This window comes from Montipora foliosa, chromosome 6, assembly GCF_036669935.1.
Source record: "Montipora foliosa isolate CH-2021 chromosome 6, ASM3666993v2, whole genome shotgun sequence".
Taxonomy (NCBI): Eukaryota; Metazoa; Cnidaria; class Anthozoa; order Scleractinia; family Acroporidae; genus Montipora; species Montipora foliosa.
This window is the reverse complement of record NC_090874.1, coordinates 2,985,960-3,003,241: the sequence shown is the minus strand read 5'-3', so window position 1 is coordinate 3,003,241 and position 17,282 is coordinate 2,985,960. Positions and strand designations below refer to the sequence as shown.

Sequence of the window (17,282 nt, the reverse complement as noted above, 5' to 3'; positions counted from 1 at the left end):
ATCGAGAGTCAGATGGTGAAAGCGATCATTTCCAATAAGGTTTGTACTCCATATTTCCCATACTGATTTGGCAGTCAGTGCCGGAGGCCCTTCCGCAGTTTCATGAGGCGAGGAAAGCATATAAATTACTTATTTCCTCAATCAGGCAGTCGACTAACATTCCTATTAAGGATCGTTCAACGCTCCAAAGGCACTCTTTATTTCCCTCCATGGTGAATACGACAATTTGCAAATTCTCTTTACAATGTTTCCATAGCTATATAATTTTAACAGCAGGAGGTGGATATTATTTCCATTAACTGAATTCAATATTAGTAAAGTATGAAACAATTGCTGTGTTTGTTAGCACATTTAGCCCAATAACTTAAAACTTGCCTCGCTCTTCTTAGTTTCTATTTTAATTTGGAATGTGAAACCACACGTTTGCAATTGACACATGGTTGTAATTTATTTTTTGATGTAGCAAATTTGTTTCATGACTAAATACAGTTTTCTAGTTGTCTAGCTTTTGTTCAGGCGACCTGTTTTTGGGAACACGTTTATTTTTAAAACTTATCATAACATTTTCTGAAAAATTACCTGGAAATGAAATAAATACATGAGATACAAATGCGGACTTCATATTTCCCTTTGGCAGGCCAATAAACGACTTGGCGTGATATTGCATAAAACAACAGTGCCACAGCATGAACAAAACATTAAAAACTTTCTTTTACAGTTTCTTTCACATTCAATTCTAAGAGGCACACGACTTCAGATGGGCCCCCATTTTGCAAATAGCTTGAGCTTCGGCTATGCGGCCTTTGTTGATCCCGTCTTATCTGCATGGAAAGTGAAGGCTCCGAAAAGTCCAAGCAGGCATTATTGCCAAAAAATTGTCATATTCAGCTAAAAACTGAAAATGAAACGACCCTCGTCAGTAGTGTTTGTCGGATGTAGATTTATAAGTTTGGAGTTAAATGTAACATACTCCTGCGAAGATCCCATCAAGTTAGTGAGACGATCATTCACGCCAGGTTTATATGATTCCAAAGTAACCGGGGATTTTTTTTTAAGATGGCAAGCAAACAAGCTTAACAAGTTCTCATAGGATGTCCAAAATTGTCACATGCATACGCAAAACCAATAACTGTAATTAATTCTCAGAGTATAATCTTTGCAAATGTCAATATTTGGCCCATGAAAAAACTTGATCAAGAGCGTCTGTTCCAAGGAAACGGACCCATTATGAGAGGAAACAAAACGTGAAAAAGTCAGTCTCGAATTATTACGAAGAAAAAGTAACACCCATCTTCGTGCAATTCCGTATATGATTAGTTGGTCATTGTTAGTTTAATGCGAAACATTTAGTATTTTTTCTTAATGACAACTTAAACAGAGAAATCACCGAAAATGTAATCTTCCAGAAAAGCTCTTCTATGACTTCAGAGCGCTTCCGTCGTGGCTCTGGATTTCGATGACAGAGAGAATAGAACTGTAAGATATTTTCCTCTATTTTTGTACCCTAAGGGGCAAATATCTCGGCTTGTGATCTTAGCAAAGTTATTATATCGTTGATCCGTAATTTCAGTCTGTCTGTTGCGACTTCTTTATTCAACGTTCCGTCTGTTCAAAAGGCACTCGTCAGTTGCTTTTACATGCTAATTTCAAGTGTTTTAACTCAGTTTCAGTTTGGATCATGAGAAGAACCTCTCATCTTAAAAGCAACATTGGTCTTCTTGTGATCCATACATGTTCATGCTAATTAATAGCTGAAAGGCAACTGTTCTATCAAGAATTAAATTGATGCATAAACTAAGATTTTCACAAAAGTATTAAACGGCCTTTGTTACGCTAACAAAATTGCCAAATAGAGCTTTTAAGGTTAGCATTAAGTAAGGAAAATGAAATTTAAACCAATTCATTCCGGCTTAGGATGTAGGGGGCCTGTTATGAGGGAACTGGAAAGTTCAAACTGACTTGTGAACATAAATGATCGGCGCTCTCTATGTTGCAAATTGTATACGTTAAGTAATCTATCTCTTGCGATGCGAGTTACTTGGGTTGCAGCTAAACGTAATTGATCGATGTCATTGAGAAGAACACTTACTCTGATGTAAGCAAATCTCCTCTCGTCGCAAATCTAATGGTTTTGGCCAAAAATTATTCTTTGAGCAAGTTAAAGTCGTTAAAAAGGAAAAGACTTAGCAAGCAGTATTTAAACTTTCAACTCTACGGGTAGAATATTTACGGGTTTCCCCGTAAATATTCTTAACGAAGGAAAACTGATCCTTTATGGCGCAAGTGAACCGAAGTACATAAGCACCTCGAAAAGCCGTAATCGGCTTTGAACATAGCTTGAGATATGTTATTTCCCGCGGAATAATGATATGCTGCTGACTGGAAACTTCCAGCAAACAGACATCGATATGCTAAATTTACTGTCTTATTTATCTAAATGCTTAGCAATTCAAACTTGCTGCAAATTGCTTGGGGACAAAAACCTGGTCATATGAATAAATTAACTTTCCCTAATGCGTTTTTCGTTTCAAGTGTCACGAAGGCTTTGAACTTGATCTTTCATCGTATGACTGTTGTTGACATTTTGCTGCGGCGAACTGCATCCATCTAAAAATTACTGGCTTTTTGTCAAGTCGTTCTGACCATGTCTTTCGTGGCGATCTATGCTTGGAATATGCCGTGGAGCTTCTTCAAATCATTTCCCTTCTTCGCAGTTCGATAGCGAGATTTATTTAAGTAATCAAGGGATTTTATTTTCCGGAATTGAAACAAAAGATGTTGCGTCACGCTGCAAGCTTAAATCAAACATATCGACAGCATTTTGAGCTGAAAAAGGCAAACGAAAACATTGCTAAAAAAAATTTCTCTTTTCTTTATTGCAGACCAATGTACCTTTGGCTTTTAGCATTGTTTGAAAATGGCAATAGGGAACCACCACATAACCAAGGAAAATTGGGTCTGCACTAATTTGAATAATTGAATATCACTTCTGAATTGTGTGCAAAGATAGAACATGTATAATTCATATCTTTTACGACAACCTCAATTTGTTTTTTCTATTCCACACCACCGAAAGGAAATCAGCCACATATTCGTCCTGACAATAAGAATACTTTTTGTATAGATGTTAATTGTAAAATATATTCAGTGTTTGGTTAGCTCATGAAACGTTTCCATTTTGAAGAGAAAATTCTGATCGGTCAATGTAAAAATATTATTTCTGAAAATTGTTCTTAGTTTCACAATTTTCACAATTTTCTTTCATACTCAGATTTTCAAAATAATAGAAAAGTTAGACACTTGTATTTTTAAAAGTGAAGGTCCATTTAAAATTAACATGACTGGGAAATTATTTGAGAAAATTTCTGATAACCATTATTTCGTGTGGTTGGACCGTCTCCTCGGGTAATACAATATTTTTTTGTCTTTAAAATTCATTGATGAACAGAAGCGAACGTCAACGAGAAACTTGCACCAATCAAAAGCCGCAATGAACCAGTAGTCGTGTTGTGATTGGTTAAGAATATTGTTTTTTGGTATATGATATTTCTCCAGATTTGCCCATTCGGCATATATAGACTACAAAGTCTCCCTATAAACAGCAAAGGATAACTTCTTCGGTTTTTGCTTGTGCCCTCAAATCGAGTTTTGAAGTAAACAGTCATCTCAAGACATCGCTGAAACGTAAGCGTTAAGAGAAACTTTCCTCACACGAAACCTAGAAGGTGTGCGCCCGGTGGTTCCTTTCGTCGTAAATTTACGCAAGGGAAATTTTGCTCTAGCTCGAGGATTTTGTCTCGATACAAGAGTAAATATATTGAATGTGACGGATGCTCAAGGGAAACTGGAATAATACGATGAATTTGTTTGTTTCAGTATGTGCAGCGATCATTAGATGAGCCGATTCGGTGAAATTTCACTGGGACTACATATAACATAAGCTCAAACCTCAACGTAGAATGTCAGGATGTGGAAACAGGTTAGTTAATACATTAACCTGCGATCGCAAGCGATCTGTTCGCGATCGTTTGGTTTACTATTGTTTCGAATTTGACAAATTTCTCTTTTTTTTGACGGCTGATATCCGGTTCAATTCTTTCTCAGGGCAGTCGACAAGTGCTGCTGAGACATTCTGCCGAGGTGACTGCGGAGAGATTTATATTCTGTCAGTGACTACAAAGAAGAGTCGAGATCGTGGTCTTCATGTGGTATCCTATGAGATATGGTGACGGTGATAACAGACAAGTTAAAATACCAGTCTTTGGAAGATCTTCCTGGCGATGAAACAGAAGTAAGTCTTTTCTAAGATTCGCATCAATTTAGTTTTTTACTCGATCGCGCGAGGAAACGTGAATTTCAATTGACTTCTGTGTTTACTCTATTATTCTTTGCTTCCAGAAAAATGCAGTCCAACTTCGGCTGAACTCTGGCGAAGCTTCACATATTTCAGGTACACTGATTTTTTTTTTGCTTTTCCTCATAATTTGGTATGGGATTGTTATTTCGGTAAAATATCGTGTTCTAACGCTTGATGCAATCATCAACTCATTGTTTTTGAAAACACATGGTTCACAAAGCAATATTTCACTTCGCTTTCAGAATGTCCCTTGGCTCACCGACTTCGAAGAGATGTGCGGCAAATATTTGGGCATTCGCGCACACAAAGCTATCCATCACACAGACTGAGACGAACATACTGCAAAAACTGTTGCGGGGCAGAATCATTAGCAATGCACAGCACCCCTGCGCCACCCGCAAACAAGAAATTATGTTCTACTCTCTCGTTGCCTGATAACGAAAGCGTCGAAGCACAACTATTGTGGGTTCCACGCGCTTCTTCAGTGTGGCATCCAGTTGAAAACTACACGAGGAAACCTCAATCTGCCTCTTTCGCTGACAAGAAATTGATGGAACCTGTATTAGGAATAAACAACGAGATTAACTCGATATCGACACCTCCTGCTTCACCCACTCCGCGACCTGCTTCAGCATATGCAGCGTTCGATGAAAAACTCTTCGTCGAGAATAGCGAAAACAAGGATTACGGACATTTGGCAGACAAGGCTAGAGATTTAAACTTTAACTGGAAACCTAATGCGTTAGCCTTGCATAGAAGCCGTTCACAGCCTTGCTTCGATCGAAAGAGGAGCGGTATGAAAAGACGCCTCGATGAGGAGTTGGATGCCAGAAGACCAGCGCTGGATTTGGCCAAAATGGAAGAGGTTATGATTTTTATTTGATTTCTAGCGAAATTAAAATGAAGGAAAAAAGCGTTTTTTTTTTTCGTTCTTTGTGATAAAAAGTTAAATAATCACTGAGCAGTACTGAATAATTTATTCTATGAATATTTTACAGGATACAAGTTCTTCATCGCTTGTGTTTTTTACGCCATAAAAAAAGATTAATTGACAATTTGTATTTCTAATAGTCGAACGTGCTTCCCATCCATTGTTTCTGCAGACCTCTTACTACCGTTGCAGAGACAGAAAAAAGGGCTTAAGGATTCCAAAGTATATGGTAATTATTGAGCGTGAATTGTGCATGACCAGCGTATGATGTCTCCTAGATGATTTTCAATGCAAATACATTTGTTTTTCTGTTGAAGAATAAAAGAGCTACAAAGGGATTGACAAGTTACTTCACTGAGCCTGAGAAATTTACTCTGAAGCCAATCGCTTCTTCGCCAATGGACGCTCAAGGGAGCAGCATAATGATCACGCCAAACTCGTCTCCGACAAAGCAGATGGATTCAGGAACAGAAACTGTCAAAAACATTAGAAACAGCAGCGCGAAGTGTGACTTGAAAAACAGCGCATTCGACAATTTAAGCCCAAAAGTTAAAGACGAAGGAAATTTTCGCCTGGACTATGATTCGGATTTAGACATAAACTCTATTGAAGAGGACGATCTTTTCTAAAACAAATACTGATAGTTTGGCGTTAATAATCTTTTAAAAGTTGCAAGTTTGTAATTCAAGTTTGTTCATACGTGGACCTCATACTAGCATAGAATCTTATTTATTGCCCTGTATAGGCACAAAAATATATCTCTCAAAAACTATCCGTCGTGTAGGAATGAGGACTTGTGTATTTTTGCATACATTAAGATTTGCCAATGAATGTATGGGGAACGAAACTTTAAGTTCGTCACATCTGTATAAAACATACTGGGAAAAACGCGATAATGTTTGAAATAAAGAAAAGAGTTGGATTTAAGATATTAAAAATATTGTTAAAGACAGCCTGTTTCTTTGTGAAATGACGAAATGATATAAATATCTCTCAAGCGAATCGTGTTTTGAAATATAAACAAATTCAAAAAACTGCTTTGCCGCGTTAATTTGGATTTCGCGGCAAAGTCCAGGATGGACCAATCAGGTGTAAAGTTGCGTGACGTCACGTTTCTGAGGTAGTCAAAATGGCCGCCATGTTCGCATTCTGCAGATTTTGTGGAAAACAATGAGCGATTTTGCCTACAACCTTCTCTTTCCAAGGCCTTTTACAGCTAAGAAGAAAAAAGGTTTTCAATATTTCTCCCCAGCTGTCAGGTTTGTTGATTTACATGTTAGAAGACGCTTATTTGATTCGGTCGTTAGGGGACAAGTTTTTTGTTGAATTCTTTCAATATTATTTGAGACACTACGTATAGATACAGTCACGGTCGAAGACTATCAAAGGACAGAACATCTTCGCTCAAAGGCAAAAAAAAAATCTGTCATTCTCTTTATTTGAAACTTGATCTATAACTTATCTCGGGTGCTTGGTAGCTTGAAATCGCCAACAAGCTAAAGAAACACGTTTCCTCAAGGTGACGTTTCAATAGATCGGGCCGGGTTTGCGCGAATCGTGCATGACCATGAAATTTTAATTTTTAATTGTTCTTTAATGAACAGAGATTAATAACGTTTTAGGTTGAAAAGTCTATTTTTTCCAAAATATTTGCTGTTAACCTTAAACTTATAATTTTACAGGATTTACAGTCTGTGATGAAATATTCATAGGAAAAAAAAATTAAGACAATTTTCTGTACTTCTATTTTCCCAAAATTTTTGACATTATGTAAAGTGTTTTCAAGACCTGACGTTGTCGAGGTGTATGCTTTTCATGTAATTAAAGAATTAATGTTCCAGACATTTCCAGTGGCCTTGGGGTACCGTCAAAAATATCTCATTTTAATTTCCGAATGGGGGAACATCTCCAAATGTTTGGGTGCCGATTGTTAGTGATCAAAATTGTTTTAAAATGCATAGACAATACACGATAAAAATGTTACTGTTTTCTTGTTTATTGTCATCAAATGTGGATAGATTAAGCAGGTAAGTCTGTTCAAAATAATGTTCTGAAATTTAACATTTGTCACTTTCAAATCCCCACCAGAAGATCTCTTGTCACTTGGTTTGCAGCTTTGTTGACATTTAATGGACCTGTTAATATTGAACTTGAAGTTATGTGTACCTTGGAGTTGAAGGTTTATGCATTTGTCATTGTTGTTCCCTGAATGGCCTAGTTGTAAGACCATAAGAATTTATTATTCTTTTGTTTGATGCCAAGAAAATGACATCTACAATGTATTCTACACAGCTGAAAGAATGCCAATGAATGAAAAGTTTTCACACTTTCTGGATGCTGACAATCATTTAGTCTAACAAAAGACCAGTACTGAGTTGTTACAGCTGTTTTAAGCAGGTCCAAGCATGAAGGATTTTTTATGTAGAGCTTCTGTGGTGTAATTACCAAAAACAAAACTTTACAATAATATTGTGAATACTTTGGCCTTGGAAACAATATAATTTTATATGTTTCAGCATTGTAAGGAGAAGCAATTGTAAAGGTTTTGAATTCCTCATCAGAGCAGGCACTGTGTAATTCACTCTCTGGAAGGATTTGAAAATATCTGCAGGGATTGTGTTTCATTTGATATCAGTTTTATCATTACACAACTGCATTTAAGTAAACTCAGATAGAGTTTGTTATTTACAGTATATTCTTTGACCAACATAGGACAAAGTCTACACAATATCTTGCATAAATGTTAAGTGAAAAACAGCAATGTTGATTTGCCCTTCTTGCGTATAAATGCAAATGATGAAAACAACACAGACGAAACCATTGAAATGCCCTTTATTTGACTGGAATGACAACCAATAACAAGCTAATTCTGGGGTTTTGCATTGTGTTGAATACAATTTCTTTTATTGAAAAACTCCTGTTCTGTCTGTATTTGCTCTGTTCTAAACTGGCCAAACCAGGACACTACACGTATTACTGTCTCATATTAATTTTTGGGTATTCTGTGGAAAAATATGTCATAGTGAAATAATAAAATGGAATAAAATGCTTGGGTTTTGTTAAATTTTAGGAGATAAAATATCATTTGTCAGATAGTTGATCCATACTGACTTTAATCCAGTGGCTCCTCAGGCACCCCAGGACGAGTAGAACTGTCTGGCGTTTAAGACAGTAAAATCTGTTGTACATGTTAATTGCCGTGACTTTAACATCTTCAGTTCCCACGGCCTGCTCCCGTCTGACCTTGTAGCTCAGTCGGTAGAGTGGCGGAGATCTAACCCGAAGGTTGTGGGTTCAATTCCCACCCTAGTCAGAGTTTTTCTCTGTCCTTGTGTGGGCCCAGTTCCATCAGTAGGGCTAACACTCACATGGTTCATATGGGATATAAATCTAGCACTTCACATTACACCCTATTCAGTTATCTCTGTTTAAAATCTGTTGAGTCTGGCTCCCGGGAGTCAATGGGTTAAGCATCTTTCGCTTGCTCATTGAAATTTACATTTTCTTCAGCCTTGTTATCCAAAAAAGTGCTCCAGCTCAAGGCAGTGCAGTCGTGTGAAAAATCTGGGAAACTAACATCTTTTTGAACAAGAGCTGTATTAAAATCGTAAAATGGTTTGAACCCAGGAGTCATATCATAATTAAGTAAAGTACGATCGTCCAGGTGAGAGTGTAGTCCTGAGAAGGACTGTTTTAGATGACATTGATGGACGTTTCGACAACCTGAGCAGAAGCCATCTTCAGAGTCAAGTGATTTGTGTAACATCAGTAGATACATGTGTACTACTGACAGTTAACCAATAACATTGTGAATAAGTTGACCAATGACATCCACAACCAGAGTTCTTATGGTTATGCATGATCTTGAAAGACTGTACATGTAAGTTATTAGCTTGGGCACCTGTTAAACCCTTTATGATACCTTCATGGTATGAACAGAGGGGGGGTGGGGGGACTTTGGAATTCCTTGAGAATATCAATCAATTTCATGACACCATTAAGTTCACTTGGGATTGGTCAAGTGACAGCGTTAAATATCTAGATATCCAGGTTTGCAACAAGAGTGGCATAATTAAAACTGATTCGTATACCAAACCTACTGACAAGCATCAGTACCTTTATCACACATCATGTCACCTTAAGGGTTGTTATCTACAAAATGCAGAGATCTCTTCGGTGGGAGAATTGCAACCAGATATCACAGGCCGCCTAGGACAATTTTTCTTATGTATTTAAAGCGCCCAGCCTTCGCATTGTTGTTTGCCATTAAATATTTAACAGTCAAGTAACTAATTTACCCATCCTTTTGTAACTTTTCAACTCTCCCATTAAATGAGATTTTACTGCCCCATCAGTGAAATACGGTTAATGGAACGTGACCATACTAAAAGGGGCTATTCATGTCGAGTTAGTTATCTTCGTGCTCTTTGTAGTTGGTTGTTCAAGGTCATAAAATCAATGGTCTTGTTGTAAATAAAATGAGGACATAGAGACTTTGTTCCTAGATCTTAGTTTATAACGTACACCTGCATTGGCCAAATCTATTAAGGCCTCATTCATAACTGTTAAAGAGCACGTGTAATACCTACCTGCTCATAGTAGAAGCTGTACAACTGGCTACTCTAATAGACAGAGTCTAGCTATAAAAGCCTCAGTTAGCCGTCCAAGGTTCACTTGGCAGTTTGTCTTCTACAGTAAACCAACTAGATGTTGGCATTTGTTAAAGTTTTTTCCTCTCCCTCCCTCCCTTTGGAGATGGGTTGGGTTTATCGCCTTGCCTTCATTAAAAATTGGGTCACTCCTGCGAGGTGCAGTCAAGTCTGCGCAGCGACTTCCCCCAAGCTTGTTGGCTCGTTTGCCTTTGTACATTGCTTGCTAACCAATACTCTTGTCCGATCCAGCACGTGCTGTTTACCAATCAGCTTTTAGTGCTGGGGAGATAAGTGAGGTTGTTCTGTATCACGCAATCCGGAAGTCGCATAGGCTAACCAGTCGCAAGGCAGTGTTCCCCTCAAAAAACGCCAATACGTCTGTTGTCTGGTTCTATTGCGCTTTACGTTGTGCGTTAAAAGCTATGTTGATACCAAGGAACAGTGACATTAACCATTTTGATCATAATTTATCTACAGTCAGGTCCTCTTTTAGGAGAACATAGACCTCGCTGTCATTCAACTGCCTCATAGCCTCAGTTACGTACTTGTCCCTATCCAAAATTACCACCGCTGAGCCTTTATCTGCCTGTTTTATAATGACGTCATCATACATGTAATTCCTAAAATCAATGTGAGCTGTATTTCTAATATTGTACCTAGTGTAGTGTTATGTACAACACTAAAACCAAGTGGAAAATTCTCTCAGACTGGTAACTTATTTGTTCAACGAAGACAGATATGGAATCGAACACTTTAAGTGGATCTGTGATCTCTGTTGTCTGGCTATTTGTATTTTGTACTCAACTCTGCACAGTCTTCAGGTAAAAAAATATTATTTGAAAGAAGGCTTGTCGTCTATTTTGTGCTTCATTATTCAAGGAAAAGGGTCTTCAGGAAAGAGTTTGATCCTGATATTTATTAATTTTTGTGGCGTATGGTAATTTGAGATGATTGAGTTTCTTGTCTTCGCGCATGCAATGAAATAGGAAGGGGTTTTTGCCTATAGCAAATATGTTGTTTGTTTCAATGAATTTTTCGCTGGAAAAGGTCGCCTTTATGAATTTACCATGTTGTGTAACATTCAAGCTTAACAAATTTGCATAGGTGCGTTGAAATGTGATACGCGAGAAGACAGTTTTTTCTCTGACAATTGATTAATAACCTTGTCAATATAGTGTAAGTTTAAAGATACTAGCTATCTATCTATCTATCTATCTATCTATCTATCTATCTATCTACGACTTACTAGTGTGAAGATTGTTCACCCCATCGACTCCCAGGGGTTCCCCATTGACGACTAAAATCGTCTGGCGTTAGAGTAAAATACTAAGTCTGGCCGGTTTAGTCCGGTTTGGGCGTCAAAGGGTTACATGAACCTCTTGCTTTTGACAAATTTTGAGTGTCATGAAATTGCATCATTTGCGTGACATATCTCCTTTATCACAAAGATATTTCAACAATTTATCACTTTACTCTAAACCAAAAACATTCAGATAGTATTAAAAAAAAACTTCATATCTACAAATGTATGAACCATTTCTTTTGCTTTTGTGCTTGTCAGCATTGTGATTTGCGATAATTCGCAAGTCTGTTTTTGTATCTCATAGTACAGGTACCCCAAGCTAATGATGTAATTTGAGCATCACAATCAGCTAAAATTATAAGCGTTTGTATGGGAATTTGCAAACGTGTTTAGGAGTCGAAAACAAAGAACATGAATCGAACAAAAATGCCTTACCTTGTCTTCTCAATACCTTATCAGTGTTCTTGTGGCGTACGTTGGCCATTTCAGCACTATTCCATTGGGTTGTAGGTTCGCTGTTTTCTCTCTATAATATGAGAGAGCAACGGTAGAACTAAAACTCCCTAGAAGCGCACTGAAACGGCCAGAAATGCTAAGACCATACCATAAATAAGACAAGGAGGCAAGATAAGAAGTTCTGATGTATTTTTATTTCAATTTTTATGCCTTAAGTAACAATCACTATTAAAATTCCCCATACAAACCCTTATAAAATTTATGTAACACAACAATGATTCTCTGTGAGCTTGGGGTACCTATGCTCATAGATGTTTAGATTTACAATTACATGGCAGCACAACCCTGCTATTATGTAAATAGTTCACCCTGAAGTCAAAATAGATGCGTTTCTCAGGAACCCGACAAAGAAGGCTTCCTGACCCGACAGATGAAATGTAAATATTCGGTTTAGTAAGAAGGAAGTTTCTTGGTTAAAAAGTATGTTGTTTTACTCTGAAAACGACGAACGATTAACATTCTTTCCCGTAGTTCATTCAGTTGCACAAGGTGATCACATGCACCTTTATGGTTGCCTAGCACATGATCAATTTCTTCCTATTGACAGAACATCATGACCTTTCCCTTCATTCATAAAAGTCATTGATCTTTTGATGAGAATTCGATTCAGGGTTATATAAAAACTATGTTACTTTTTTTCTTCATCTGTCTTTTGGCTTGTCTTTTACTGTTAACTCCCGGCTTTTACGGTACTTTTTGGTGCAAACGTAAAGCCAAAAAAATGTTTTGACCTGGCATCAGATTAGTCTGAAAAGAAGAGGAATTTTGAAGCGGAAACAACATCATCAGTCCTTCCTTAGTGTGTGCAATAAACATTTGCTTAGTACAACTGCAAGACACGTGTGACGTGCAGGAAAATGTCGGTCGGAGCAAAAAATGAGTGAATTTTACTCAAGAGTGTGTTTTATTATCTTTAAACTGAATTTATTACCAAAGCTTAAAAGACTAAAAGACCTCAAAATGGGACAGGACATTACAAAATAATTAAATGTGTGAACTTGTAAGCCAAAGGGCCTCTACTGGCACGACATCTGGGTGACCCCTCAAATGGTCTTAATGACCCTCCACTTGAAAAAATTAGCTGGAACGCTGCGCTTCAATACCACTCAATTCAGTGCCTTCTGTTTTTGTGCAACACGTACGACAGACAACCTAATGTATGTTTCGTGGAGCGTCTAGATGTTATTTATTGCCTGGAGAAAACATCTACACAACATTTTATGCTTGTGGGACTTTTTATACAATATTTTTTTCACAAGCATCGAAGAAATTGATTAAAAAACTCTCTCCGTTGCGGTATAAAACAATGTGTAGGGTCGACAACAACCAATTTTTTTAATTTTTTAATAACCACAAGAGTAGGATGAGAAGACACTTACGTCTTGTACCGGAGGGCAGGGATGTAGATGACTTTAATACTCTACAGGCATTTCTACTCACAGGGACATTGCGGGCTGGATGATATGTCTATTCAGTTAACAGACAAAGTGACTAATGCTAGGGATCTTTTGGGAAAAGAAGGTCAGTGGGCTTATAGACTTCAAAACATCCGACCATGGGGTCTTAACGAGAATGACTTTTTCTATAGGCAGAACAGTTGCAAGGGTCGAGTTCAGTAGCCATTTTTTGGAGCTTATTTTATCATGTATGAACACAGAAGTTTTTGTTATTTCGCGCGTGCATGATTTGTTACCTCACTTTTCTATTAATATCACGTACACTGTAAGAACGCTTGAGGGTGTAACGGTCATTCACCGTGATGAAGGTCGAGCTTGAAACAGTGGAGCCCAAGTAGTTGATGGTGTCCACAACTTCCAGCTCCGTATTGTCGATGGTAATGACTGGGGGAACTCAGCACCTTGCGCCAGGATGTTGGTCTTCCTGAGGCTGATCGTTAGCCCAACTCCTTGCAGGCGTGGGACAGCTTGTCTACCGTCCTCGCTGTGGGATGTTAAAGCAGCGTCATCTGCAAACAGCAGCTCCCGTATGAGTCTAGGGATGTTGAAGAGTTTCCTGTCTGACCTCGTCTGGATGTAGACACCTTCTGTACAGTCTCCAAAGACATACTGGAGCAGCATCGAGAAGAAAATCCCGAGCAGAGTTGGAGTAAGGACACAGCCCTGCTTTACTCCACTGCTCACTGGGAAGGCATTGGAGGTGGCCCCATCGAAGCAAACCGTACTCTGCATGTCCTGGTGAAAGGAGGTGATGATCGCCTGGAGCTTTGGAGGGCCGCCAATCTTCTAGAGGATCTGGAAGAGCCCACTTGTGCTCACCAAGTCGAAAGCTTGGTGAGGTCCACGAAGGCAAGGAACAATGGCTTCCACTGCTCTAGACACTTCTCCTGCCGCTGACAGAGGGAGAAGATTATGTCCGCTGTGGATCTCCCGGCTCTGAAGCCACACTGTGACTCGGGGTCAAGGTGACCCGAGCGAAGACTTTGCCAATGATGCTCAGAAGAGAGATGCCGCGATAGTTGTTGCAATTACTACTGTCACCCTTATTCTTGTACAGCGTAACTATGTTGGCATCTCTCATGTCTTGGGGGATGTGACCTTGCTCCCAGCACAGGCAGAGGAGCTCATGAAGCGGTTGCAGGATGGTTTAGTTCCCATGCTTCAAAACTTCCGGCATACCGTCCTTCCCCGGTGCCTTGCCACAGGCGTGACCGTCGATGGCTATGCTGAGCTCTTCCAGTGTCGGCGTGTTGTCAAGCTCCTCTATGACTGGCAACCCAGGCAGGGCATTGAGGGCAGTGTCTGTGACGATGTTCTGGGTTGAGTAGCGCTCGAGATAATGCTCCACCCAACGCTGCAGCTGCATTCTCTAATCAGTGATGACCTCACCAGTCTTTGATTTGAGCAGGGCTGTTTTGACGCTTGTAGGACCGGTAGCAGTTTTGATGCCCTCATACATCCCCTTTGCGTGGCCACAGGCCGCTGCCAGCTGGATTTTGGCGCATAGGTTCTGCCAGTACTCGTTGGCACAGCGGCAGGCGGTCTGCCAGGCCTTGCTCCTAGCTGCTCAAAGGCCGTTGCGTGTGCTTGGGGAAGGGTTCTGCTTGTGAGCCAGCATTGCTTTCCTCTTGGCCTCTGTGACTGGCTGCATTCCTTCCCAGCAAGTCTTGAGCCAGTCAGCATTCTTGCGTTCCTTCTTGCTGAATGCAGCCATGGCTGAGGCGTAGATGGCATCACGGAGGTGAGACCATTTGGCATCCGGGTTTCTGGTTGTTGGTTGCGCAGCAAGTTTCTCCTGGAGGCTGTCAGCGAAGCGGGTTCGGAAGTGCCTCAGGTGTTGATGTGGGGGTGACCCACAGGTGTTGATGCGGGAGTGACCCTTGGTCTTGCCGTGGTGGATCTTGCAACACCGCTAGAGTGCCCTCTCCAGTTTGCGCTAAGGCCTGGGTGGGAAGATAAGGAGACGCTGGGCTGCCCATACGACACTGTCCCCCTCTCGGTGTAACTGGCTGGGTCCAAGGGAAAGGAAGAACGAATAGCACTTGGGGCTAGTTCCACTGCAGAAGCTGCCGGAAGGAAGTGCAGAGCACCTGCCATCTGCCTTAGGGGCTCCACTCCGGATTTGTCCTCGAGGTTTACTCCTGAAGCCTTCCTGAGATCAGGTATAGCTGCAAGGCAGCGGAGGTTTGAAATCAAACCTGGGCAACTGGTTTTAAATTAATTAAGGTGCCAGTGGCTTGGCCTTTGCTCCTTCTCCTGCTGGTGGTGCCAGTCGCGCAGAGGCCAGAAGTTGGACTTAGCTGACAGAGCCTCTTAGAGTCGCACGTCATTGGGAGCATTTCAAGAGGTTGTGAGAGCCCAGCCTCACAACCCACTCCCCGGCTATAACAGCCTTACGGAACCAGTTGAGCTAGAGCTATGATACTTATAACGCTTTAGGAGTAGGTTATTTGTTCAAAGACAGTGATCGCTACTTGAGTTTCATGTTTCCTGAGAAGCAGTCGTCAGGCAGGATAAAAAGGTTTACACAAATAATGAACTCACAGCGGAAGGATCCAAAGTTTATATCATAAATGGATAGATAAATACTGAATGAAGACAGTGGGGTGACCTTCTTACTGGTCCGACTCGATTTAATGGAGGTTTCAGCAGTTCAGCCTTTTTCAAACATTCGTTTAAAACTAAAAACTAAAAACTATTTACAACTGAAATGTCCATTAAATTGAGTCGGACCAGTAATAACTTCACCCCACTGACTTCATTCCATATTTATCTATATATAATTATAGAGGTAGAGTAAAAGAGCAACAGAGACAACAGCTCGCCACACTTAACAAAAGGTCAGAGTTAGTTAGCAGCTGCCGGCATGCAAGTAGGTTTTTACTAAAGAACGTGTAATTAAGAACCAAACAATGTGTAAGCAAGTGTGATGAAAAATGAACGCAAAAAATACCGCGTTTATGTAAATAGAATCATAAGATCCTGAAGAGTGGGAGCGCCATGCTCCTACGAAACAAGCTTGTCGATCTGCAATGAAAAAGTAGTCCACTCTTCTCTTTATATATGTATAGGTATATGCCTCCGTGTGAACAATTGTCAATTTTCCGAACAAAATTTTGTACAAAAACATGGTACAGCTATGGGACCAAAAAATGCGTGTAGCTACGCAGACTTAGCAATGGGTATAATCGATGAGAAGGCCAAATTTGAAGGTAGCTTAAAACCGTTGCTTTGGTGGAGGTACAGAGATGATATTTTTGACCTCTGGATTCAAGGTCTGCCTAAATTGTTTGAATTCACCGACTACATTAATTCTCTGTACCCGACCATCAAATTTGAATTAGTTTATTCCGAGAGTTTTCTACATGTTTTGGATCTCACATTACACCTTAAGGATGGGTTAATTATCACTGACATTTATTCCAAACCTACTGACAGCCACCTTTATTTACCTTTTTCCAGTTCACACCCGTCACATTGCAAAAGGGCAATCCCTTACGGGGTAGCCTTGAGAATTAAGCGTAATTGTTCCACTGATGACTTTTTGCAAACTAGATGTGTAGAATACAAATGGTATCTCAAGTCGCAAAACTATCCGGCGGATTTAGTCGATAAACAGTTTGATAAGGCTCTTAAAATCCCAAGATCCAAACTTTTAAGCAAAAAGGTGAAAACCAAAAATAAAGTATTTCCGCTGGTGCTTGATTACAATCCCATTTTGCCAGACATTCAAAACATCATTAACAAGCATTTTCATTTATTAAGATCTTCACCTCAAATTGGATGAGGTTGAGCATGTTAGCGACAATTATCAAGGCCAAAGTTTGTGTTATCTGCCGAAGCCGAAGGCTGAGGCGGATAACACAAACTGAGGCCTTGATAATTATCGCTAACATGCGAAAACCGAATTCAATAATTGTTTTATTATGCATATTCCTGAGCTGAGCTCCGCCATGACAAAACTGATCTTCTGGTTAGTGTGTTAGGTGGTGTCACTTCTGCATGCATAAAACTATTGTCTGTAGGTATGACGTCAATTCTACATGTATAAAATCTATTGTTTGTA

General features: G+C 39.7%; 2 protein-coding genes across 3 annotated transcripts in view; both read left to right on the top strand.

The window, feature by feature from the left end:
- Nucleotides 1-3,552: 3,552 nt before the first annotated feature.
- On the top strand, nt 3,553-6,239 carry LOC138006316 (protein FAM53A-like). 2 transcript variants are annotated; one of them, XM_068852571.1, is made up of 7 exons: nt 3,553-3,684; nt 3,877-3,979; nt 4,105-4,291; nt 4,399-4,450; nt 4,600-5,222; nt 5,461-5,517; nt 5,606-6,239. In XM_068852571.1, the coding sequence occupies exons 3-7, from the start codon at nt 4,223-4,225 to the stop codon at nt 5,915-5,917; spliced, it is 1,113 nt and encodes a 370-aa protein (XP_068708672.1). In that variant the 5' UTR covers nt 3,553-3,684; nt 3,877-3,979; nt 4,105-4,222; the 3' UTR covers nt 5,918-6,239. The 2 variants fall into 2 exon arrangements, with proteins under 2 accessions (XP_068708672.1, XP_068708673.1); XM_068852572.1 differs by having other exon boundaries at nt 3,571-3,725; nt 5,606-6,237.
- Nucleotides 6,240-6,325: 86 nt separating this feature from the next.
- Nucleotides 6,326-17,282, top strand: part of LOC138006314 (dynein axonemal assembly factor 9-like) — a 67,841-nt gene continuing 56,884 nt past the window's right edge. The window contains exon 1 of the mRNA XM_068852566.1: nt 6,326-6,547. Coding sequence (XP_068708667.1) covers nt 6,459-6,547 — 89 coding nt within the window. The 5' untranslated portion in view covers nt 6,326-6,458. The remainder of the gene's footprint in view (nt 6,548-17,282) is intronic.